The 24,458-nt window shown below is 43.9% G+C and overlaps 1 protein-coding gene across 6 annotated transcripts in view; it reads left to right on the top strand.

The window, feature by feature from the left end:
* Positions 1-24,458, top strand: part of CALN1 (calneuron 1) — a 487,378-nt gene that overhangs the window by 143,610 nt on the left and 319,310 nt on the right. For all 6 annotated transcript variants that reach the window (XM_036020849.1, XM_028530205.2, XM_028530228.2 and 3 more), the window contains one exon: positions 1,124-1,248. In XM_036020849.1, coding sequence (XP_035876742.1) covers positions 1,124-1,248 — 125 coding nt within the window. The remainder of the gene's footprint in view (positions 1-1,123; positions 1,249-24,458) is intronic.

The raw sequence follows: 24,458 nt of genomic DNA, 5'->3' as shown, positions 1-24,458 counted from the left end.
CAGGGGACTCCTTCCAGTGCTGCCCAGTTCACCTTCTGGGAGCTCTGTTAAGAAGATGTCCTTTACCCATGCCCTGTAATTGACTCCCTATTCTTCCTACCTATTTCCTAACTCTGCTCAGCAGCTTACCAATCCTCTCTACCCCCTTTCCAGACGGGGGAGTGGAACCTGAGATGCTCAGTGGCTCGCTCACTATGACAGAGAGACATGTTCTTTCTGTAGGCGAGGGCCCTTCTTTCTAACTGCCTTTCCCCTTTTTCCTCGGTACCTGCTCTTTCATTCTCCAAACTACATCCCTTTCCTTTCATTTTCCTTTAGCCTGGAGCCTCTGGCCTGCCTTGCACTGCTGGAAACTTCTAAGGCCCAGTGCTGCCCATCTGGTCAGAGGAGCTTTGGCTGGAGAGTTTGCTAGTTTGGGCAAGGGGATGCTTTAATTTCCTGAGAGGATGCTGGAAGCTGCTTAGCTCTGGGATACTGTGAGGTGTCATTCACCTTTATAGTAGGGCACATGTGACAGGGGCCTCAGGAGTGTGCTCATAAGCCACTAGTACAACCTGGACAGGCGTGAGGACTGCTTCTCAGAGATGCAGACTATTCTGCATATTTATCAATACTTAGTGCCTGGCTTTTCCTTCCTGCTTTGAGTGCTGTGTGAGTAGAATACCTGCTTTGCCTGAGAAAAGTGAAACATTTGGATCTTTCAGGTTCACAGCCAAGATGCCCTGTCCCTGGGCAGCCTGATGTTTCTGAGCTGTGTAGTCCTTTCCTATGAGAACTGGGACACAGTTTATCAGGCCAAGGAGAGGGGTATATTCCTATGTACATGGAGGGGCAGCCTGATGATCGTGTGGTGTCCCACAGCCTGCAAGGAAAACAGGTTCAAATTCATAAGTAAATGGGAAAAATGAAGTGAGACATAAAATGAAGGAAGGGGCAGAACTTGAGATCCTTTGGGAATTGTGCAGGCCATGGGCACCCCGGAGTTTTGTGACTTTCCCTCTAGAAATGTTATTATTTAAAAGAGAACACTAGCCATTTGAAAATGGGGGTGGTCCTGTAAGGAAGGGAAGGAGGAATGAATGACAATGTCTGTTTCTCCTTGCCTCTCTTCTCTTGTGAACAGGGAGAAGATGCCTTTCCACCATGTGACCGCTGGCCTGTTGTACAAGGGGAATTACCTCAACCGCTCTCTCTCTGCTGGCAGTGACAGTGAGCAGCTTGCTAATATCTCTGTGGAGGAGCTTGATGGTAAGGAGCCCGCCCTGTCTGGGATCTTAGCCACCCAAGAGAGCCATTCATGGCTTTTGGGCCTCTAAGGGGAAAGTGCCAGGCTCTGGCCACCACTTGTGGCCAAGTCTAACTGTGGTATGATGAGAAAGGGTTCAGGGATAAATTCTGCCTGAATGACTTCTCTGTGCGGAATAGACCTTGTAGCCTGAAAAATCTATGGTGGCTATTTCTGTTTCCTTGGATACTGACTGGGAGGGCAGCCTTCAACTCCCCAGGTGTATTTTCCAGTTTATGGAAGCTTTATCACCAATGGTGTTGTCCTGTGTCCATATTGTCATTTACGATGGTGCTCAGCTGTGGGGGAGGGTTAAGTCCTGCTAATGACTGTCTCTTGACTTGCGGCCATGGTGCTTTGAATCCTGCCCAGATCAGAACCATCTGGAAACTGTGTCGAGGTAGGAATGGACAGCAGTTATTTTTATTGCCTCTGTTCCTTCATAACACAGTGCAGCCCTTGGTGTTCAGGGCAGTGTTAGGGATGGGAAAAATCTGAAAACACAATGACTAAATTTGTCCTGGGACAGCTCCTCATTGTATCCCCACTGGTAAACCAACCCCCAGTAAAAAAATTAAGACAAGGAAGAAGGAATTTTTTTGTAGAATAGAGAATTAGGTTGATTCAGCCAGATGCTTGCCTAGGTGCCACATCTGCTGAGGCCAAACCAGAATCAGTTTTACCTAGTGTTTTGGAATGCTGTGTTCCTTATAACACATTTTAACACATGAAATCTAAATTTATTTTCTAAACGAGAGAAGTCAAAATTAACCCCAGATGGCTCACAGCTTTGCTTTTAAGTGTAATGACCCCAACGAGTACCTTTCTAGGTGCACATCTCTCACACGGGCAAGGTGGGCAGATTCAGCTCTGGGCCAGGGAAGCTGAACTAGCTTCACGATGGGCAGGAAATGAGGGAAGCAGAAGACAGGGCTGTCCATAGCTTTTCCTGCCCTTGTTTATTTTGTGGACATGCTTGTCTAAAGGCTTGCTTATTTACAAGAGTGAGTGGCAGAGGCTGGTCAGCTGGGTCCAGAGGAGAGGCTGGGATGTCAGGGGGAGTGGGAACGATGTGAGCAAGGCCAGGGTCCTTAGGGCCAGCTGCTGCTCACTGAGGTCTTGCAGACTGGTGGCCAGAGAGGACAGCAGGACCCTCAGATATCCTGGCCTTCAGTTGGCCAGAGAACGGTTAGACATAGGACACAGACGAATGCAAAAGAGCCCTAACTGCCTCTGAAGTGACCCAACCTGGTGACCACAAAGAACGCTGAGGCTGGGCTGGCCGTTTGGCAGGAGGGGTGAGGCTCATGCTTTCCCACACCCCAAGGAGTCCCCCCACCCAGTGGAAAACAAGGCAGGCAGTGTACTGATTTGGTGGGTTTATACCTGTGTTGTGTAGGTCTTCTGGGTTGACCAGTTAGCAGGAGTCCCCTGTGTGGGGGCCTGCTGAGCAGAGGCCCTGAGAACTGTCAACTCTCGAAGAGGCTGAGATCACTCACCAAATCAAGGTTGAAAATCATCGCTGGCTTTCCCATATCCTGCTTTCCATCTCCCTTTCTCCTCCTCTACCCTCCCAACTTTGCCATATATAATAATAAAGAGGTGATTTCTCCAAGACGTCTCAGGGCAATGGCTTGGCTTTTTTTTTTCCCCTGTTAAGTCTGGGGCACATGGCTTTTCAAGAGGATGGCTGGCTAGAGTTCAGCCCTTCTCTCTACTTCAGGCACCTGGCTGAAACACCATCCCTGTTCTTGGGCAAACATCAGAGTTCACCAGCTGTTTTACCCAGGTCCAGGCAGCTGAGCAGGGATGAAATTTGTCTTCTTAGCAGGTGAGAAGAACAGGGAGTGATTCGAACAGCCCTCAAGCCCAGGTGAGCAGGCTCAGCAGTGAAGCCCTGGGGGTGGGGTGGGGGCTTGGTGGAATGAAGCAGGACTTTATGGCCCGAGGGTGGCTGGGGAAGGTGCCGTGTTTGTCCTTCAGGAGGGTAATCCTGGCTCTCGGCCTGGTGAGAGGCTGTTTATTTTCTGACAGAAGACTTCTTCTACTTCTTTATTTTTTGCCAAGGTGACTCCTGAGTTATGAGTGCTCCTGCTTTTTTACCAGCATTGTGGGACTCGGGCAGGGCTGTGCAGATGTGCACTGAGTTTAGAGCAGGCGGACAGGGTCTGAAAACCAGCTGGTGTGGATCAGTTCGGAGGACTGCATGTTGGTGTTTGGGAAGCTAAGGTTCCCTAGGCTTTGCCTGTTTGGTGTTCTCTCGGGCCGCCTCATGCCAAGCTGAGTCCTAAAGTCCTGCCATTCGAGGCCACCCATTTATCCTCAGAGGTCTTGTGGTGTTGCACAGGGAGTTGATGTGGTGGATACTGGTGAAGCATCCTTTGTGGTTTGTCTGCCTCAGGAGCAGACTTTAGTTGGGCGCCACCCTCACTCCCTGCTCCTCGCCCCATACAGCACTGAGCCTCTGCTTCAATGTAAGGGTCAAAGGGGCCCAGTCCATGGGTGGGTCCCTCTGAGAACAGGCATGACAAGAGCCTCTCTCCATGCAGGCCATCTCTAGCTGACATCCACAATGGGAAGTTTCTGTTTCTTTTTTTTACACAACACTCAGGGAAATAATGCAAAGCTGCCTCAAATTGGCTAGGTTGGAGGTGGAAACCACCCAACAAACAAACTCATCAGGATGAATTTGTCATTCATTCATTCATTCATTCATTTATTCATTTATTCATTCCCACTCATTCATTCATTACAGGAATGTTTACCCAAATGCTTCCTGGGCAGAGGAGGAAATCAATAAGTATATTTGTTTCCAGTCCCCAAAGAGTTTGCAGTCTACCCAGGGAGTTCATTTATATACACAATTAATTAGCGGTATCTTGCACTTTTACAGGGTGCCATGTGAAATTTTGTTTGACATGTGAATTATAATTTTTAAAAAATAGTTTTTGAAATGCTATTTATTGAATGATCTTGTGATGCCATCTTAATCTTAAACTGATTTCACCTCTATCTGAAGTTCATTCATTTTCATTAATATATGATATATTCCATTATATATAACTCAATTTCCCTAGCCATTCTCTTCAGGATGGATATTTGGGTTTCTGGTTTGGGGCTATGAGGATTTCACCCAGCTGTCTCCCTTCTTGGAGCAGCTGTGATGTTAGGGTCTGCAGTCCTCTTGGCTTCCTCACAGCAGTTGTGAAATGTCAGGGTGTAGATGCTTCTCATTATTTTGCCAATGACAGTGTTAGCCCCTGGATTGCTTTCTCAGGCCTTCCTTTGAGCTTAGGTTTGTTTGATTTCACATCTTTGATGGTAATTATTTCTGTTTCTTCTTCAGGAATGCCTCTCATTTTAATGCTAGATTTTCATTCATTTGTCACATTACGTGTCTCTTCTCTCATCATATTTCTCTTTTTTGCACTTCTGCATTCAGCATTGCTTTTTGCGCGTACCTTCCACATCGCTGATTTAGTTGTCTGCCATCATTTAGAATTGTTAAAATTATTTATTATAAAATTTTAAGTGATTTATGTACATATATTATATATACATAAATTTTATATGTATACATATATCATATATATACATACAAAGACTTTTAATTCAAGTGTTCTGACTAATGCTGCCTTTATGTTGCATCAGATGTTTTTATATGGTCCCTTTTGCTTTTTTCTGTTCTGCTTTGCAATTCAGCCATTATATTTCTTTGTAGGACCAGTATGTGTGAGCAAACAGTGTTCGTAAAAAGTCTTTAACCTTTTTTGTTCTATCTTCGCTTTATCCCAAATCTGGGATATTTTCCCCCTTTTTTGGCCAGATTGGAGAGTCTGGTTTCTAGAAGACATTTATCTCTCTAGCCCATGGCTGCTGGGCAGAAGTGGGGTCTTGACTGCCCCTCCTGTTGGGTTGGCCCCTGGGCCACACAATTATGTAACTCCTTTGTTCTTCCCCTCTCCTGCTCTCCTCCCTGCTCCCAAACTAGTATCCAGCATTTAGGGACCCCAGGTACATTCTGGTTCTCATTTCCTTTGCAGATAATCCAGAAAGGGCTGCCCTAAATCATGTCTCTAGTTACTCTCAGAGTTGTGTTTCCTGAAGAAGCTTAAAAAAGAGGTGCCACCAAAAAGAAGAAGGACTCATAGACCTGGACAGCAGTGCGGTGATTGCTGGGGGGTGAGGTGGGTGGAGGTGGAAAGGGATAAATGATAGTGGGAAAAATGCAATAAAAAATTAAAAAAAAAAAAAAAAAGAAGTGCTGCCAAAGTGGGTTCGGCTTCGAAACTGGATCACCACGGAAACAGTCACTAGGAAATAAGGGAGTAACTGCTTGCTCTGTGGGTCAGTGTGGCCTCTGGGTCCCTGGCAAGGGTGAACAGTGGTGGTAAGTCAAGTCCTCCTTCACAGTGTGCCACTGTAGTTCTCGGGTGGGTGGAAGTTGCATTTCTCCAGTTTCACTAGTGTGGCAATTAGCAAACATTCTTCAGGCTCACACATGTGTCCATATCTCAAAATCAGTATTCCTGGTGATGTGCTCATCCATATATTTTGGGTGGTATTTTCATTTCAGTTTGGGAATGCATGTCTTGGTCTGCCATTCTTCCATCATGAAGCCGCCTTTTAGTAGTTGGCTAACATCATTGGGACTGTCCCAGAATCCCGGCTTCACCATGTTCCTCAATGACCCACATTTGCCTAATGCAGTGGACACTCAGTATCTGTTCTGGACTTCTGCAGCATAGGGCAGTGTTTGTCACACCTTTGGTTGTGAAGTTTGTCACTGCGCTGGCATCATGTCACTAGCTGGCTCTCCTCCTACCTCTTTTCTACCTCTTTGTTATTTTCACTCTTCTTTGTGTGCCCCTTATGTCCTGCTCACTCCTTACACACTGCTGTCCACCCCCTGGACGTCTGTGTGCCAATTGCCTTAAGATCTTCAGTTTCTGCCTCCCTCCTGAATTTTAGACTTGCTACCTATAGTCCTGCATAGATGTCCCATAACTTTCTTAAACTCCAAAGATCTGGAGCCCTACAGATTTCCTTTGTTCTCCCAACCTGCCCTTTCTGGGGAATTTTTCCCAGGAAATTATATCACAGTGTACCCAGTCAGCACAGTGGTAATTTGGGAGTCATCCTTGGTTCCTCTTTTTCTCTTACTTCCCACATATAACTGGCGAAGTGCTGCTGATCAACCTATTTCATAAATATTCCTTCCTCCCTGATGACCTCGAGGTTCTCTTTGGCCAGGTCCCCACTTTCTGGACAACAGCAGTCGTCAGTAGAAGAGCCCCTTGTACCTCGCCCATGGTATCACCTGTACCAGGCAGTTCAGTTCCATTTCATCGGAGGGCTGCTCCTCACTTATGTACTTGATTAAGTTTTCCCTCTGCTATAACTTTTTTTCTTTGTGTCCTACAAATACTTGTATATAAGTAAGTACATATTTAAGATTTCTTCAGCTTTTAAAAAATCCTCAGATCCACAGAGGTTTGGAAAATATAGTGAATACCTTTCATTTGAGTGTTAATATTGCACTGTTTGCTTTTTAAACTTTGTTATCAATTACTAATTTGCTTTACTCAAAACATGAAGTTCACTGTCCTATTTGTTTTTCTGAATGGAAGCCCCTTGGCCAAGCCAGACCTGGATGTCAATTGTATGTTGGTGAGGGGAGAGCAGGTCTGGGGAAGCATCTGCTTTCTTTCTCTTTCATTCTCTCAACACACACGCAAATAATTTTTTTCAGTTTTAGAATAAATTTTTTTAATAGTTTCCATTTCTCTAATGAAATAATCTATCTGTTTACTCATTAAAACAGTGTTTTAAAAATTCTTTGGACAAGCTCTGACTTGTGTGGCTCAGTGTATTGAGTGCTGGCCTGTGAACCAAAGGGTCGGCGGTTCAGTTCCTAGTCAGGGCACATGCCTGGGTTGCTGGCCAGGTCAGGCTCCCACTTGGGGGAGTGCGAGAGGCAACCACACAGTGATGTTTCTCTCCCTCTCTTTCTTCTTCCCTTCCTCTCTCTCTAAAAATAAATAAAATATTTTAAAAAATCCTTTGGACATATTTTCATATATTTATAATAGCCCTTAAAGTCTTCGTGTATTATATCCAACATGTAGGTTCTAGGTTGTCTTGGGGTTAGTTTCTACTGTCTTTTTTTAGATGATAAAATTTTTTGTTTTTTTCTTGCAGGTCTGCTAACATTTGACTGTATACCAAACACTGTAAATACTGTGTTATACAGACTCTGTGTTATGTTTTCTTTCTCTGAAGAGGGCTGATTTTTGCTCTACTACCTTAGTTACTAGCTGACAACCATAAATGTGTGTGGGTTTGGTTTTATGCTTTGTTAAGGTATGCTTTGTTAGCTCTTAAGCTCCTTGAACTTCAGTCTCAAAACTCTACCTTCCTTGTGGATCTGGTCAGGGTTGGTTAGAGTGAGTCTAAGGTAGGCTTGTATAGTGTGGTCCTTACTTTTACCACACGATCTTTCTAGTGTCCCAGCTGGATGTGCAGGGATGTTAATGAGGTTTTTCAGACATCTGCTAGGGTTGCTTAAATTCTAGTATCTGTTCTCTCTTCCCAAACTCATAGCAGCTGCTTCCTGGTAGTCTGGTTTAATCTCAACTTGTATAGCCCAGTCTTCAGCCAAGTATGCATAGGGAACTCATGGGCTTCTGGGGCCCCTGTCTGCATAGTTTTCTTCTCTTTGCTGTCTTACCCCACAGATTCCAGCCCCTTCATCTGTCCCAAAGTATGAGTTGTCATTGGGCAGTTGTCCCCAGGCAGAGAGCCAGGGTGAACATGGGCTTGTCCTGGGCATTTCTCATTTCCCTGTAATTACAGTCTTGTACTGCCTGTCGTGTAGTACCTGAAAACAGAGGGTTTGTATATTTTGTTCAATTCTTTGGTTGTACAGCTTCTGTTGGAAATGATTTGTCTACATGGGAAACTCATATTCATCTTTTAAGTTTCAACATTATCATTGTTATCATCATCATCATCATCAATATCATCATCATCACAGCTGAGTAATTATTACATACTAGGAACTGTTCAAAGTACATTATATGAATTCACTCATTTAACCCTTTCAATAATCTTATGATATAGGTACTATGATTAACCCTATGTTTGCAAATGTGGGAAATGGAGAGTTTAAATCACCTAGTAGCATCACTAGCACATGTTAGACCTGGGAGGCAAACTGCCACCTGTTGTCAGAGCTCATGCCTTTTAACTTTAATGCTCTGAATCCTCCTGCCTGGTAGATGAGACCCTTTGTGCCTTCCCTGCACCCTCTGCCTCTATCATGCATATCACTGCCACCACTGTGACACATGGGTGAGAACTTGGCTGATTAGTCAAACTTCCTGTGGGTGGAGAGATATTTTTAAAGCTCTGTGTGAGCCCAGTGTGCTCCTCATGGGGAGCAGAGATGCCCTGCAGCCCAGGAGGGCTGGGGATGGGCATGAGTTCATGCCGGAAGGGGGCTGGCTTCTGTGCCAGACCTTCCAAATGATCTTTCCCCACCCCCACCCACCTGGTCCATCATATATTTTCTTGTAAAAAAAACTCTCCCCCACCTCCTTCTTTCTCTCCTTTATTTTTGCTCGTTGATGAAAAAAACCAGAGGCATACCCTACTTGCCTTTTATGAGACATTTCCTTCTGCAGCCTCTTCAAGAGGGGTTTTCAGGAGGCAGAAACATTACTGTTACAAGAAGAGAAGCTTATGACTCTTATATGAGAAACCTGGTGGCTCAAAGTTCACTCCTCTGGAGGAGGCAATAAAACCTACACAATGAACCCCATTATCCAACCAGGGTAGGAATTCCAGATATGCAGCTCTGCTCCCAGGCTGGGAATTAGCCTTACAACCTGGGTCTTTTATCTGTGTGGGTACTTTCCTTCTGGGGGACTGACCTGCCTTTGAGCTTTAAGAGAGAATTGTTGTGTGGAAAGTTAGGAAGCTCTGTTAACAGAGTACAGAGGGGCTTCTCTGATGGTAGCTGCTTCCAAGGACCCACTCCTTAAAGGGACATTTATCTAAATCTTCTTGTAATTTTCTGCATCATGTTCAGAAAATATATTTTGATAGCTATGGTCAAGAAGGAAGCCTGAGTATTATCCCTGCCGCTTTCATTTTATTCATTTGTAATCTATGTGGTACCTGTTGCCAAAAGTGATTGAGACATTGTGTGAAAAGAAGAAACATGAACTGCAAAGGCTGTCAGAATAGAAGTAAAAAAGAAAAACCCACATATAAAGAGGAAGAAAAATTGTGACAGTCTCTAAAACAAATACATGTGGATAAGTATTACATTTGGCTCCAGGCTTTTAATTGGCTGGGGCAAGATGGTAACATGAGTTTCATTATTCCAATGAAAGCTGTAATGTGTCCCATTAAAAGAATAGTCTTCTCATTTATGTTTTAAATAGGTTCCCTTGGCCCATAATAAAAATACCCAATATAAAAGCATTTTAAAAATCTGTTTCTACTTGTAGTAATGGCTTCTGATAGTGGTGGTTGTCAATGAAGAATGAGGTGCTAATCTTAGACTCCCTAGCTGCAGAGACGAGGGCAGATTGTAGTCTACAAAGCCTTCCCATCAGATGATTCTAAGTATGCTGTAGAACACGTTTCTCTGATTCCTACTCCTAAGCCCTGCTTGAGAAAGCAGGAAGAAGTAATATCTTACATGAAAATTTAAGAACCTGCATTACAAAGCATGAACTTGACTTGGGATATTTGAGGAACAGGAAATACGAACCACTTATTTCTTTTGTAAACTAACTTTGAAATTGTTCCTGTGGAACCTTCCACTTTCAGCAGAAGTGCATCCTAATAGATCTAAAGTAGTTAAGCTCCACAGCGCTTCCTCAGGTAATTCAATAAGTTGACCTGTTGAGTAGAATTGTTCAACATTATCCATCTGGTTGCTGAAGACATTTTGCCAAAACTCATTGTTCTGATGTCAGCTTTATTGATTCTGGGTTGTCTCTCCTCATGGTAATTGGCCAACAGCAGCTTCAGCTGTTTTCTGGGACTACATAGGGATGTAATGTTAGTAGTATGTTCTAGCAGGGTTGTTCACTGGCCTTTCCTCTTCACAGGGGCATCCAGGGCTCCTCATCTAATCACTGCTTCAAATAATTAAAAAGCAGGTGATGAGCTAGAACATAGCCATTTAAAATACAAATTTTCTCTATCAAGGTGGTCATTTCTAATTTCTCTAATTCTCAAGCTGGAAAATGACTGAATTTACATTGAGGCTTGTATTGCTATATTGCTGTGTAACAAATTACTCCAAAGTTCTTGATTTAAAGTAAAAAAAAAATTATCTCACAGTTCTGTGGATCAGGAATTCAGGTCAGGAATGGTGCAGATGGCCAGTCTTATCCAAATTCTTTCAAAAGGTTGCAGTTAAGACATTTGCTAAGACTGCAATAATCTGAAGACTTGACTGGGGCTGGGAAATTCAATTTCAAGTTCACTCACGTGGATCTTGGCTGGAGGCCTCAGTTCTTCCCACAAGGACCTCTCCATAGGACTGGAATTTGGCTTTTCCTAGAACGAATACTCATTTTATGATCTTGTCTCAGATGTCACAGATTGTCACTTCTGCCTCATGTATTTGTTAAAAGTGAGTCACTAAACACAACCCACACTCAGGGTAAGTGGAATTAGGCTCCATGTTTTGAAGGGAGGAGTATCAAAGAATTAACAGGTATATTTTAAAAGCTTCAAAGACTATATAAATTGGCTTAGAGATGGCTCCTTGCTATTGAATTAAAAGCTAATGAAATGTTATAGGAAGTTCTAAAATAATACTTAGAAGTTTCTTTACGCAGCGAAGAAGAGAGAGCCAATGGTCATTGCTGTAAAAACAGGAATTAAAGCCTACCTGATTTTTTCCTCCTATTTATTTGCTTTTTATTGAATGTATCAGGGTAACTGGTTAATAACAGTATATAAATTTCAGGTATACAGATTTATAATATAACATCTGTATACTCTATGTGTTGTCACCACCCAAAGCCTAGTCTCCTTTCATCACCATATATTTTATCTCTTTTCCCTCTTTGTCCTCTCCTCAAAGCTTGTCTGATCTTCAGGGAGCAGGGTCTCTGGAGTCCCTCAGACCAGGGTTCCCATCTCAGGAGTACTATTGAGCAGCTGCAACAGAGGTGGTTAGTTCTTCCCTAATATAATTTTGTAGTAACAGACATTTTAGCTGGACAAATGGATGCTAGAATAAAGACTACATTTCCCAGTCTCCTTAAGAGCTAGGTGTGGCCATATTAGTGAATTCTGGCCGATGAGATGTAAGCAGCAGTGACATTGGGTAACTTGGGTACACTTTGTTGCATCTTTTTCTTATTCTCCTCTTACTAGATGGGAGTGCCATCATCTGACACTAAGGGAATGTCACCTAAGTGTGACAAAGTGGTGAGTTGGAAGGAGCCCAGGTGCCTAAAGATGGTAGAAGGGAGAGAAACTAACTCCTATTTTGCTTTTTTTTCGTTATATGGACCTAAACCCACCGAATGGGCAGCTGTGTATCCACAGACAAGAAATCCAACCTCTAACCCTATTTTCCAATAATTAAATTAGCATCTTATATATAATACTACCTTTAGGAATCTCCTGCTTACTATTTTTGAAGAGGAAGTATTGTAGATGATTAGGAATGGTGGATCTATAATTTCAAAGCATTGAAGATTTGTTATTTTTATAATATATACAGTATATATTTTTATACTATATACTATATTTCAAATTCATCCGTGAAAGGAAGAAGTTCAGCAGAGCCAGAAGGAAAGGCTGGACGGCACAGACCCTGGAGGCTCCAGGAGAACATTAGCTTCTGGTCAGTTGGTCTACCCTTGAGAGTGGGGCCTTGTACCTCAGGTTCATCCCTGTGAGCACACATAGTGAAGGCATCAGCACATAGTGACTGCTCAGAAACACCTGTTGAATAAATGAATGCCAGGTTTTCTGATAAGAGGAGTTTGTGGCAAAATGAGCTAATTGTTCCTGATTATTCATTCTATAACAAGAGTGGAATCGGGATGATACACATGGCAGTGAAGTGTGGTTGATCATACATGGCATTTGAAGAGGAAGTATTGTAGATGATTAGGTTACCTACTTCAGGGCTCCATGAGATTTGGTTTTCTTACCTGTACAATGTGGACAATAGTATATACTTTACAGAGATAATATGAAGGAATACATGTAGAGTGAGTTACTGTTGTGTATTTGTCATATAGTAAGTGCCCAATGAATAACAATGGTATGAGTAATAGTAATTGTTGCAGTTGTTGTTATGACAACAGTGACAATGATGATGACTGTCATGACAAGGCACACTCAGACAAAGGGTTATTACTCCAGCCTTGGGCAAGTTGGCTCTTCAGAGGAAAAAGCAAAAACACTAGTCAGTATTATGCAATTGTCCTGTTAGGACAGACACACTTCAGAATGTGGGTGCCCCTAACTGGAAAGGCCTATTAAAGTGGAAGTATATGGACACCCCACAGTGATTCTCTGTCTTAGCTCTAAGCTCATCAGAACACCTTTCCTAGTCCCCTTGCCTCATCCAAAACCCTGCCCTCATTGGTACGGAGGTCAGCATCTAAATTGTCAAGAAAGGAGAGGAAAAGGGACCCAGTGACACTGGCTTCTAAGCCTTCTATTGTCCTGAGAACTAGAACGGGGTGTCAAGCTCATTTTCACCAGGGGCTACATCAGCTTCGCTGTTGCCTTCAAAGGGCTGAACGTAATTTTAGGACTGTATAAATGTAACTACTCCTTAACTAGAGGCAAGGAGCTTGGCACTGCCACTGGGTAGAAACAAGGTGCCAGGCCAGAAAAAACAAGGCGGCGGGCAGATTTGGCCCACGGGCCTTATGTTTGTCACCCGTGAACTAGAACAAGGATCCTTTATGACCTGGCCTTTGACATGGGAAATATCCATGGATGGTTGGAAATTTAAACCTTACAGGTTCTCGTAAGGTTTACAGGTTCTGAGATGCTCCTAAGGATGAGAAGTGCACATGGCTGTATATGTCCTTAAAAACAAAGTGAGACCTGATTTTTCCCACAATAGTTATTCTATGGGTTGGAGGAAAGATGGGATGGGAAATGGAGGAGGACCTGAAATCACAGCTCGATGACCAGAACTCACACCCCCTTCAGAAGAGAACATCATCAGCTCTTTGAGTTCAACACATTAGAAGGAAGTTTTCCATTCTTCCTCTCTGAAGTGGGAGGCTCTTTTGGAATAGTGATGGTTTCTGGAAATGAAAGAGCCTGACCACTGGTTTGTTGGGGTGTAGCTTTTGTGAACAGTAGCATCCCTATCCCCTGCTGTTCCTTTACCCAGCTTCTTCCCACTTCCTCAAGGTTCCCCTGACTTTATTTCGTTAAAATTCAAGGTCATTTTTCATTTTAATGTTTCTTCTAAACTCAAAACATCAACTTCAATATTGTTTGTTACCCTAAGGTCTTTTTTGTGATATGAGAAAGGTATCCTTCTTTTTTTCATAAAGCTGCTAAAATAAGTGGCCCTAGGATCTGAAGTAATGCTGGCTTAGGGAATGTGCCACCATTTGCACGCTCAGGTGTAGGAATAGTTAGGCTGGTGCCAGTTGTCTGTGCTTTATTGGTAATTGCTCTGTTGATACTGCTCTGCTTGAGGCCCTAGTGAAGTGGGCCTCAAGATACGTAGCTGGACCATCTGGGTTGCAGTCTAGCATCTCTGCCTAGAAGCATGGTACCAGGGACGAGTCCTAAAATTCTTGGTCTGTTGCCTCCATGCAATTTGTAGGAGACTTTAGAGAGCTTAGTCTCCCTGCCATCTGGTGTCCAAGTAGGAGAGGTGGGGAAGGAGAATCGCAGGGACAAACCTGAGAACTGTGTTTCCTATACCTCCATGGGGCCTCTCTTCAGACAGCCATGTGCAGTTTCTCAGCCAGCACCTACTGGGGCTGAAAGAACTTCTGAGACTTTCAGGTGAATGATTGATCATAATTTTATGCTAATCTCTTTAAGAACCCTTCAGAGGTGCCATCTATTTCTGGGAAAAATGCCTTGAGCTTCCTGCTGAATTCTCTTGCTAGATTTTGAAGACCCTGAATATGCAAATTAAGAAACGTGTTGTTCTGAATTTTGAGTCCCCAGAGACTGAGGTTAGTCAGCCTAGAGGACAGGCTTCTGTAGAGCCTCAAAGATGCTAAAGGCCAAGCCAAAGAATATGCTAAGTCAGGGGCTTTGAACCTGAGGCCTGTGCTTCACTTGGAATTTCTGAATATTGTGTATGTTTATGAGTAGTGCTTTTTTTCTGGGGTGAAGAGATACAACTTGTGACATGTTCTTAAATGGGTTCAACAAAAGGGGTTGAACAAAAGTCATACCAATTACTTAAAGGGGTTGAACAAAAGTCATACCAATTGCTAACCTACACCTTGTGAACTGGGCCTCTCTTATACTCCTTACTACACAAAAGATTTGTTTGGTTTTGGTTTCTCTGGGGACACAAGACAAGGTGTATTGTTTCATGCTTGTGAGGCCCTTCTTGTCTTTACAGAGATTGCATTGGTTGTGGAGTGGAGAGAGCATTTTAGGGAGCAGATCTGGAAGCTAGGGCACCACCAGGAGCCCATTATCATAGTCAGGGGAGAAATGGTGAGGGCCTAACCTTAGCAGGTGTCCCAGCCTGGCAGAGAAGTGGGCTTGGGAAGTTAAAAATGCAGACACTTGGCCATGTTTATGTTATCCAATTTAATGCCTGCATTGACTCTGGGAGGCATCATTGTCCCCATTACACACATGAGTGAAATTAGCGTGAAAGGGATGATGTTACTTGCCCAAGGTCACACAACTAATAATTGATAGATGAGATTCATGCTCTGCTTTCTCTGACACTGAAGTTTCATGCCCTTCATTAACTCCACGGTATACCATCTCTCGAGACCACCAGAGCAGGTCTCGAGGTATGGATGTGGGGTGGGTGAGGCAGAAGAGGAGTCAGGTGCATAGCTACCTAATTAGGTAATTAGGTGCAGGTGGTGCCAGTCACTGAGACCAGAAACACAGGAGCTGGAACAGGGCAAGAAGAAGGTGATGAGAACCAAAGGCTGTTTCACTTGGATGGAGATGGCCAGTGGGCCCTTGGACATTGAATTCTGGGGCTCAAAGCATTTGGGCAGGAGATAGAATTTTGGAATCTTCATTATACTGAAGAGATGGATAAAAGAAAGTATCAAAGACTGAATCCCAAGGCCCATCAGGCATTCATTTCTTTGCTCTCAGATGGTTGCTGGTGATGGGGTTTGAGAAGCATTGTCTGCAGATAAGCATCTTTGTACCCTTTAACTGTGTTTTACATGCCATGTGTGGTCCCCCTGGTTATTATATTCTCAAAAGCCAAAACCCACTGTCAGAAGGAAGAACTTTGTATTAAAAATAGGTCACCTCTTTGCGCCCAATTAATTCGTTTGGTTGATTGACAGGACCCCTTTCTTTTAAACTTTGTTTGAGTCAGGAACTTTCCTAAACTCATTGGCTGTATTAGATTTTCAAAGTTTGCTACAGCTGCTGATGATGCCAAGTCTCTTTTTAAGGGTGTCATAGAAATACACTGTAGTTTACTCTGCTAAATAGACCTAAAAGAAACTGTGCTACTTCAAAGGTTGCCTGCTTATAGTTAGGACTGCCCCAGGCAACCCCAAGGCCGCAGATGAAGAGCTGGACTTCCTGCCGGCAGTGGCGAATGCCAGGGATTCTGGAGTGAGACTGAACTTGATGCGAGTCCTGCATCTGTCATTGACCATCTCTGTGCCTTTGGGCAGGTTTTAAACACACATGTGTCAGTGTCCTCAGTGCAAAGCAGGGCGTATAGTACCCACCTCATAGGAAAAGCATGTGGCAGGATGCCCATGGTGCCTTGCACATGGCAGAGTGCTCTGTAGGGGCTGGGTGTTAATCTTACTGCTTGGCAGGCCAGGGGGGAGCAGTAAGAGTAGATGGAAACCCTGACTTTCTTTTCTCTTTCTCCTGCCTTGGCCAGTTGAAAAAAAGTTGATTGAACCAAACTGGAAAGTGCGAAACATTGATTTCATTTGAACGTGAAAGAACAAAACTAAGCCTTAGTTGTGATTCTGGAACTGGGTCACATTTTCATCTTTTTCAGAGGGGTGTGTGTGTGTGTGTGTGTGTGTGTAGAGGGCAGAGGTACCGAGAACCCTGATTCTGGCCTCGCCTGCAAGCCTTCTCCATAGAACCTCTGGAGGTCCTCAGACCACAGGGGCCCTTCCACCCCAACATGCTACCACGGTGGTATGAACTTAGAATTCAACAACATTTTGCTGACGTTATTGTGCTGGACAAACAGGGATATCAGGGGAGAGGGATCACATTTACTGAGCATTTATTTTGTGCCAAGTACTTATATGAGGATTTTACTTTCCTCTTCCTCCTTCTTCCTTGTCACCCGAAAGAGTTACTCTCCTCCCTTACCCCACAGTTGTTTTCACCTTTCCTTTCTTTGCACTTCAGGAACATGCTGGTTCTGCTGCAGGAGAGAGGTCAAATGGGTAGGAGTACTGGAGAGGAGGATACTCTCAGGTTTAAAGGGCCTAGGGTGTATTTCCTCATCCAGCTATGATCAGGGCCAGGTTTGCCCATGATTAAGGCAAGAATTATTCAAGATGGAATGTCTTTCTCAAAGTATAGAGGCAATAAAATCTGCCATCTAATACAACACTAATGGTGTCCTCACAAGTTGTTAAATCTTGCAAGTTACCCATATGTTTAGTATATCTCTCTTTAAAGGATATTTAAGTGCGATAAGATGTCAAGATAGGTGCTAATGGCTTCGGGTTGACTTGTGGCACATGTCACAGCTGTGAGCTCAGAACAGATGCCATCCCCTCTGCAAACAAACAGACAAACAGCTGTAGAAGGGATGTGTTTTCCTCTGAGCCACCAATGATAGTTTTTTATTGTAATATGGTTTTTGGTACTAAAGCATTGCCCACTCGTGTCTCTATGACGACAAATGTCTTCATAGAGAAAGAAACTCTGTGTGTGTGCTTGAGATGCTCCAGGTCACTCGGGAGGCTGAGGAGTGGGGACAGCAGACAACAGACCCAGGGCAGAGAACTCATACATCATGTTGTATGTTCATGGCCTTAACAAATTACCAGGCAGAGACAAATTGAGCACACTCTCACAATCATGCTCTTTGCATTCTTCCCAAATTTGACCCAGTTCTGAACAAGTTCTAAGGAAAAAAACACAAAAACAGAAAAGGGTATTTGTAGAGAAGACAGCTATAAAATCGTCCAGTGCCAGGCTAAGGAAACCCAATAAAAAAAAATACCTTGTGGTGAGATTCTGCAGCACACTGGGCAAGAAAGACGACATGCCAGCCAGAAGGCTGAGAAGTTTCCTGTGTATTCTGGGCACTGGTTGGTCTAGTTTGCAGTCAGGCAGTGTGGTACAGTAGGTGGAACCTCAAAGAGGAGCAAAAATGGAGCTTCAGTTTATCTCTAAGTAAAATAGGGGTCGTTATCTCGGAGTCACACCTTGCCTCACAGAAGAAAATTGTGAGAGCTAAGCTACCAGTTGCATACCACTAATACATACATGAGAAATAATAACGGAAGTTGTTAATTACATTTTAATAGATAAAAAGTTGCATTCTTTGCATCCTGCAATATACAAACATGAGGTCAAGATATTGAAAGTCAAAATAATCCATCAAGGGAAGGGAGAACTGATTGAAAGATGGTGAAGGTAGTAGCCAAAGAACATATATGCGTGACCCATGGACATGGACAACAATGAGGGCATTGACTGAGGGAGTGGGGGTGTTGAGTGGAGGGGAGCAAAGGGGGAAATTGGGACAACTGTAATAGCATAAACAATAAATACATTTAAAAAAGTGATCCATCAGGCATGGTCCTGCTCTTAAGGACCCAGCTAAGAGTCCCCAGCTACTTTAGGTAGAGCAGGGTGCATGAGACGTCCTCTCAGAACAGGGGATCTGTGACCCTCACACTGTGCAGGGCCTACTGTCTTTCTCTGAGCTGTGTTTTCCTCACTTGTGAAAAAAAGAGAGAGAGAGATAGTAATGTTGACCTCAGAGGTGTTTTTTTAAAATATCAAAGGCATAATATTCATTGATTTGTTCACTCATTCCATGAATGTTTATTGAGTACCTGTGATGTTTCAGATACTGCTCTGAGCTCTGGGACCCAGCATGGAATGAAGCAGAATTCCCTGCCCTTGTGGGGCTTCTGCTCCTGTGGCAGCAAAGTTTATTGTATGATGACGAAATAGAACAGAGGTGGGAAAGGGGGGTGTTTGGTTGGGGGGTGGCTGTTGTATTAATCTAGATGAGAGATAATGGTGGCCAGTAACCAGGGTGGTGGCCACGGAGGTGGGAGGAGTAGTCAGATTCTGGATCTGTCCTGAAGGAGGATTTATTGAGATTTGCTGATGGGGTGGATGTGGAGTATGTGAGAAAGACTGGAGTCAGGGATGACCTCAAGGTTTTTGGCCTCATCATCTGGAAGAATGGAGAGGAGATTCACTGGGGTGGGGGAGCACAGGAGCTCAGTATTAGATGTGTAACCTCTGAGATGCTTGTTATGCAGGTGAAGATTCTGAACAGGCCGTTGGATAATGACGTCTGGAGATTGGGGAAGGTTCGGGGCTCATCTAGGTAAATGTCTCCAGTGGTGTGTGGTAAAGGTGGGTACTGAATAAACTATAAGTTTATATTAACTTTTAAATTAAACTTATTGTAAGGTAATTGAGAGTTACATGCAATTGTAAGAAATAAAACAGAAAGGCCAGCTGTAGCCTTTACCCAGTTCCCCAGTGCTAACATCTCGCAAACCTGTAGACAATGGCACAGCCAGGATACTGACACTGATATAGTCCACATGAACAACATCTCCACCACTGCAATTAATCCACATGAATTTAATCCATTCAATGCCAAAAACACATCACAAAATGAACTATAGGATTTCAGTGGGAAGAGCGATTGTGCCCTGGAGTGGGGGTGGCATCATTGGTCAGCGGAGGCTTCTAACAGAGGGACGCACTTGAGCTGGACCTTGAAGGATGGGAAAGGCTGTGACCTATGACAGAAAGGGCAGACTGGAAAAAATCTGGGGATAGGAAAGTTTGGTGTGTGCTGGGCCTTGGAGGCTGTTTAGGGTGTCCTTTCCTTTCTCTCTGATGATCAGTGTGGGGGGTGAGAGGTAAGCATATCACAAAGCAGGGTTGAAAGGTTGTTTAGGTGCTAGGGGCTCAGAAGCCTAGGCCAAGAGGTGGGACTTTAGTGGGCAGGCAGTCAGAGGAGCTGAGTTTGGAAGTCATGTAAACTAAGCTCCAGGAAGGTTCGTCTGGTCTTTATGTCTGAGTATGCTGGAGCAGTGGGAATTTTGGGGGACCAAGAGAGGGCTAAAGGGAAGGTGAGGCCATTGTCATCAGAGAGGAAGGAAAGGACACCCCAAGGATGCCTCCATTCAATGTGTGAGTGGTTTAGAGTGCAGGCTTAGGAGCTCCACTGCACTTTGCATTTCTCATTCAGTTCTCATAACTGCTTTTCCAGGCCCTTGCCGCTACGATCCTCATTTCTGGAAGAGGACATGAGGGCATGGAAAGGTTAGGTGACTGTCTCAAGGTCACACAGCAACTGAGGTAAAGCCAGGTCACAGACCCAGGCTGTCTGACTCCCGAGTCCCCAGATTTAGCCTCTAGTGGTTCAGCCTCTCATAATCATCTTATTTAGATGATACAATCATTTTAAGGAGAGGAGTCAGGGGATGGAAAAAAAAACCTGAATGCATCCAGATAGAAATTTGTAGTTATGTTTAGGGAGTGTCTGAGAGAGCAGAAGGGAGCTGGAAGAGGATAAGGAGAATTTGGAATGATGCTTGTAGGGAATTGTGGACAAGGGTCTATTTAAGATAAAGCAATGATCTTAGCAAGATCAATCCAGGTTCTTTGAAGGTTTATTTTATTGGTGAAGATTCCATGGATGGATTTGATGGCTACTAGAGGGAGAAGTGTACCCTCTGGACTAGTTCTGCCTCTACTTGTAATTCAGCATGTGGCTTTGAGCAAGGTTCTTGACCTTCTTGAGCTCTGATTTCTTGATGTAGCAAAGGAGGTGGAGTGCCTGGGCAGCCTCTCTGCAGGGATGCGATGATGGTCTATGATGTGCATGGGCAAGTGTCTGGTGCTTTGCACAGGAAGGTGGTGCCTCTGAGACTTGCAGCTGGTTTCATGAGGCTGGCAGGTTCCTTGGATTTTCAGCCACAGGGACACTGAGCCAGGCAGTGGTGCCCTGAGCCTGTCTCCACTTGGAGACGACACTGGGTAGACTGATGAATCTGTATGTCTACGTCTAACCCTATAGTGGAACTATAGGGTTTCTAGGTGCTTTTGAGCACAGGCCATGTGGTTCTTCAATATTTCTTTATTAAGGAATTTGTGATCGACCACTGCTTTTGTGCTTTATCATTATTTTGTCTAGCTTTCCTTTTACCTTCTTTTTTTTTTGAAGATTTTATTTGTTTATTTGTAGAGAGAGGAGACTGAAGGGAGAAAGAGAAGGAGAGAGCATTGATGTGTGAAAGAAACATCGAGAAGTTGCCTCACACACACTCCCAACCATGGACCTGGCCCGCAACCCAGGCACGTGCCCTGACCAAGGAATTGAACTGATGACCTTTTGGTCTGTGGGATGTCGTCCAACCCACTGAGCAACACCAGTCAGGGTTTTCCTTTTTATCTTCTTGATTAAAAAAATTTAATTTTTGCCTTTCTATTATATCTTGGAACACCTTAAAACTGAAAACATCCTTTCAAAAATGTTTCCCTCAGCAACAAAAACATATTCTATTACAGACTATCCTGATTCTTAAAATGTGATTTTGATTATATTAAAAAAATCAGATTGAAACGTAATGGCTGGTGTGGTAGGCTGAAAAATGTCTCCCTCAAGAAAAGTCCCTCAGAGATGTCCATGTGCTGATTCTTGGCACCTGTGAGTACACTGCCTTAGGTGCCAAATGGTACATTGGAGGTATGATTGACCACATTAGGGATCTTGAAATGAGGAGATTATGCTGGATTATCTGGGTGGGAACAATGTGATCAGAAGGATCCTTCTAAGAACTCGGCATGGGGGTCAGAGTCAGTAGAGATGTGAGGATGGAAGCAAGAGAGAGAAGGATTGGAGAAGACTTTGTTGCTGGCTTTGAAAATAGGGTAAAGGCCACAAACCAGGGAAGTGAGTGGCCTCTAGATGCTAGAAAAGGTACAGAAATAAGTTCTCCCCTCCAGGCTCCAGAAGGAATGCAGCCCACTCCACACTTGACTTTAGGTTTTTCTGACCTCCAGAACTGTAAGAGAATATGTTCGTGTGTTTTAAACCACTAAGTTGTGGTGATTTGTTCCAGCAGCCCTAGGAAACTAACAGATGTCTACTGGGGGGCACTAAGTTGCCACATCTGTATAGGGAATATGATAATTATGATTTATCTTTCATTAGAAATGATCTGTTGAAATCCCCACCAGCTTCAAGATTCAGGATTCTCGTTTATATGTTCATAAAACACCCCATTGTCTCAGCTCCGACTGTGCTGGTACAGGCAAGGGGAGGAAGATGGCCACTGCAGGTGCACTGGGCCATGATTATACACGATCTAATTGGTAGGAATGAGAACAGTTTGCCTGACGGTGGAGAGGGGGCATCCATTAGATAGTCCTAGCAGAACAATAAGGTGGCTAAAGGGCCACATCCTTATTCTGTGTCTTTTTTTCCTCTTGTCACTCTCAGGCATTTAAAATCTCCCCCCCCCCCCAATACTCTCATATCAAAACAAGCTCTCAGAAGAGTATCTGGTCATTGTAGTGTACACCTTGTATGAATTCATGAATTCCACATCCATAGAATTGTGGGCTCACTGAATGTCAGCCTGGGAAGTGACGTTGAGAACAGTGAGGCCGACTGCTCTGTGTTCAATGCGTGCAGCACTTAGTAAAGGACGTGACTCGACCAGGCCCAAGTCTTCACACTTGGAGTCAGTCCAGAGCGGTTTCCAGGAAATCTCACCAATGGTGTCAGCATTTAAAGGCCAGTTCCTAAGTTTGAAATGAGAGCTTATGTCCTCTGCCAAAGATAGGGATTTCAGTAGATCTGAGAGAGAGGGGGGCGGTTTCTATGGTCCAGGGGTCGCATTGCATAAGAAGTTGCTTACTTTATTCCAAGACCCAATGAGAGTGGATCCAGGAAGACATCCCCTTAATAAGAAGATATCTGGAATTACTTTTGTCAGATAACAGGAAATTGTGGGATTGGGGATCGGAGAGGGATCTGTGTGTGGGCAGGAAAGACACAAGGAAAGTCTAGGTACATCTTATGTCTGAGTGACATTTTATAGTGACATTTTTTCAATTAAAAAATGTGGAGGAGGCATAATGATATGAGCATTGCTGCAAGGACTGGGGAACTTTGTGGGCAGCTGCATTTCTCTGCCATTTGTTGCTGATGGAACAGGAAAAAATGTAGAGACGGTAACTCAGAATGTTTGTGTACAGTTCCTACCGAGGGAAGAATTGGGCTTTTGAGTTTTGTGAAGCAGCAGCATAGCTAAGACTGGGCTGAGGATTCGCTTGGACCTGGGTGAGGATCCCAGCTTTGCCTCTTGCTTAGTGTGTGACATCTGACAAGTTACTTCAGCTCTCTGTCCTTGGTTTATTCAACTTTGAAACGCAACACATCACAGCGTACCACGTGTGGGTGTGGGGGAAGCCTGGGACATGGTCTCTCCCCAGTAACCAGTGGCCAGGATGCTGACTGTACTTTCCATGATTGACTGGGCTGCTAGGCACAGGGAGTGCAGGGCAGCTGGAAGACTGAGAACTGAGAAAAGCAGTCAGCCCCCACAACTCCTCTGGAGGAATTGGTTTGTCTGCCTCACCTCATTTGAGCACTTTCCTCCAATAAACGAATGCATTTATTGATTTGAGAGAGAGATGAGTGTGAGAGAGAAACATCGATCAGCTGCCTCCCATATGCACCCCAATTGGGGATTGAACCTGCAACCTTTTTGGTGGACGGATGACTCTCCAACCAACTGAGCCACGTGGTCAGGGCAGAATTACATCACTTTCTATTTCCCTCACATGAGAAGTACGAGGCTGGTGAAGTGTCATTTCCATTGCTCTATCCTATGACGAGGATAAAGCACCGAGGAGTTGGTGTTGGAGTGAAAGGCAGAGTCAGAGGGTTTGGTATAATTTAATTAATTGGAATTTGAGTTTTCTCTCTTCAAAGTCAGTGCTAGGTTGCACACCTTATTGCTGGATATGAAGTTGAGAAAGACAATGATTATTTACTCTGTAAAGTGATATAGAAAAAACACATTTTAAAAAAAAACCTCCAAGCTGCTTATAAATATGTTTTCTCTGTCTGGGCAGCCCTTTCTGCCCATTTTTTAATCTGCTGGGGTCCTACCCCACCCCTGTCTCTTTCAATCGCCTCTCTTCTATGAAACCTCAAAAAACCCACCTCCAGCTGCACAGAATTCATTCTCTGTGCTCTGGCTTGGCTTATTCCTCACTTATATCACAATAACAGATTGTAGAGCTTTTTTATTTTTGTGTGTGTGTGTCTTGGTGTTTCTGCTAGATTATATCCTGGAGGAACACATTTATTTTTGAACCCCTGCAGAGTTTACAACAGTGCCTCGCACATTGTAGGGGCTTAGTACATTGTAGGGACTTGTCAAACTGCTTTGAATAGAAATATTTGAGTCGACTCCCCAAATTCTGAAATGATCACATTTTGAGGGATCTTTACCCTGTCATTTTATTAGAATCTAGTAAAGATTTGCTGAGTGACTGCCACATGCTGGGCGCTGGGAATGCTGGGATGAAACACTCAGGGCCTCCATGACTAAAACCAGAGATTTCCTCAAACACATAACTGAAGTTCTCTTCTGGAGTTCTGTAAAGGTTCAGACCATCTCTTGCACCTTGTAGGTCTCTAGTCCTAAGCAAGGAGATTTAACCTTCAGCATGGTCTGCTTCAATTCCAGACAGACTCTTCAATAGCTCCTGAGAACAT

Source organism: Phyllostomus discolor, chromosome 3 (genome assembly GCF_004126475.2).
Source record: "Phyllostomus discolor isolate MPI-MPIP mPhyDis1 chromosome 3, mPhyDis1.pri.v3, whole genome shotgun sequence".
Taxonomy (NCBI): domain Eukaryota; kingdom Metazoa; phylum Chordata; class Mammalia; order Chiroptera; family Phyllostomidae; genus Phyllostomus; species Phyllostomus discolor.
Note: the sequence above shows the minus strand (reverse complement) of the source record. Positions and strands in the feature narration are given on the sequence as shown.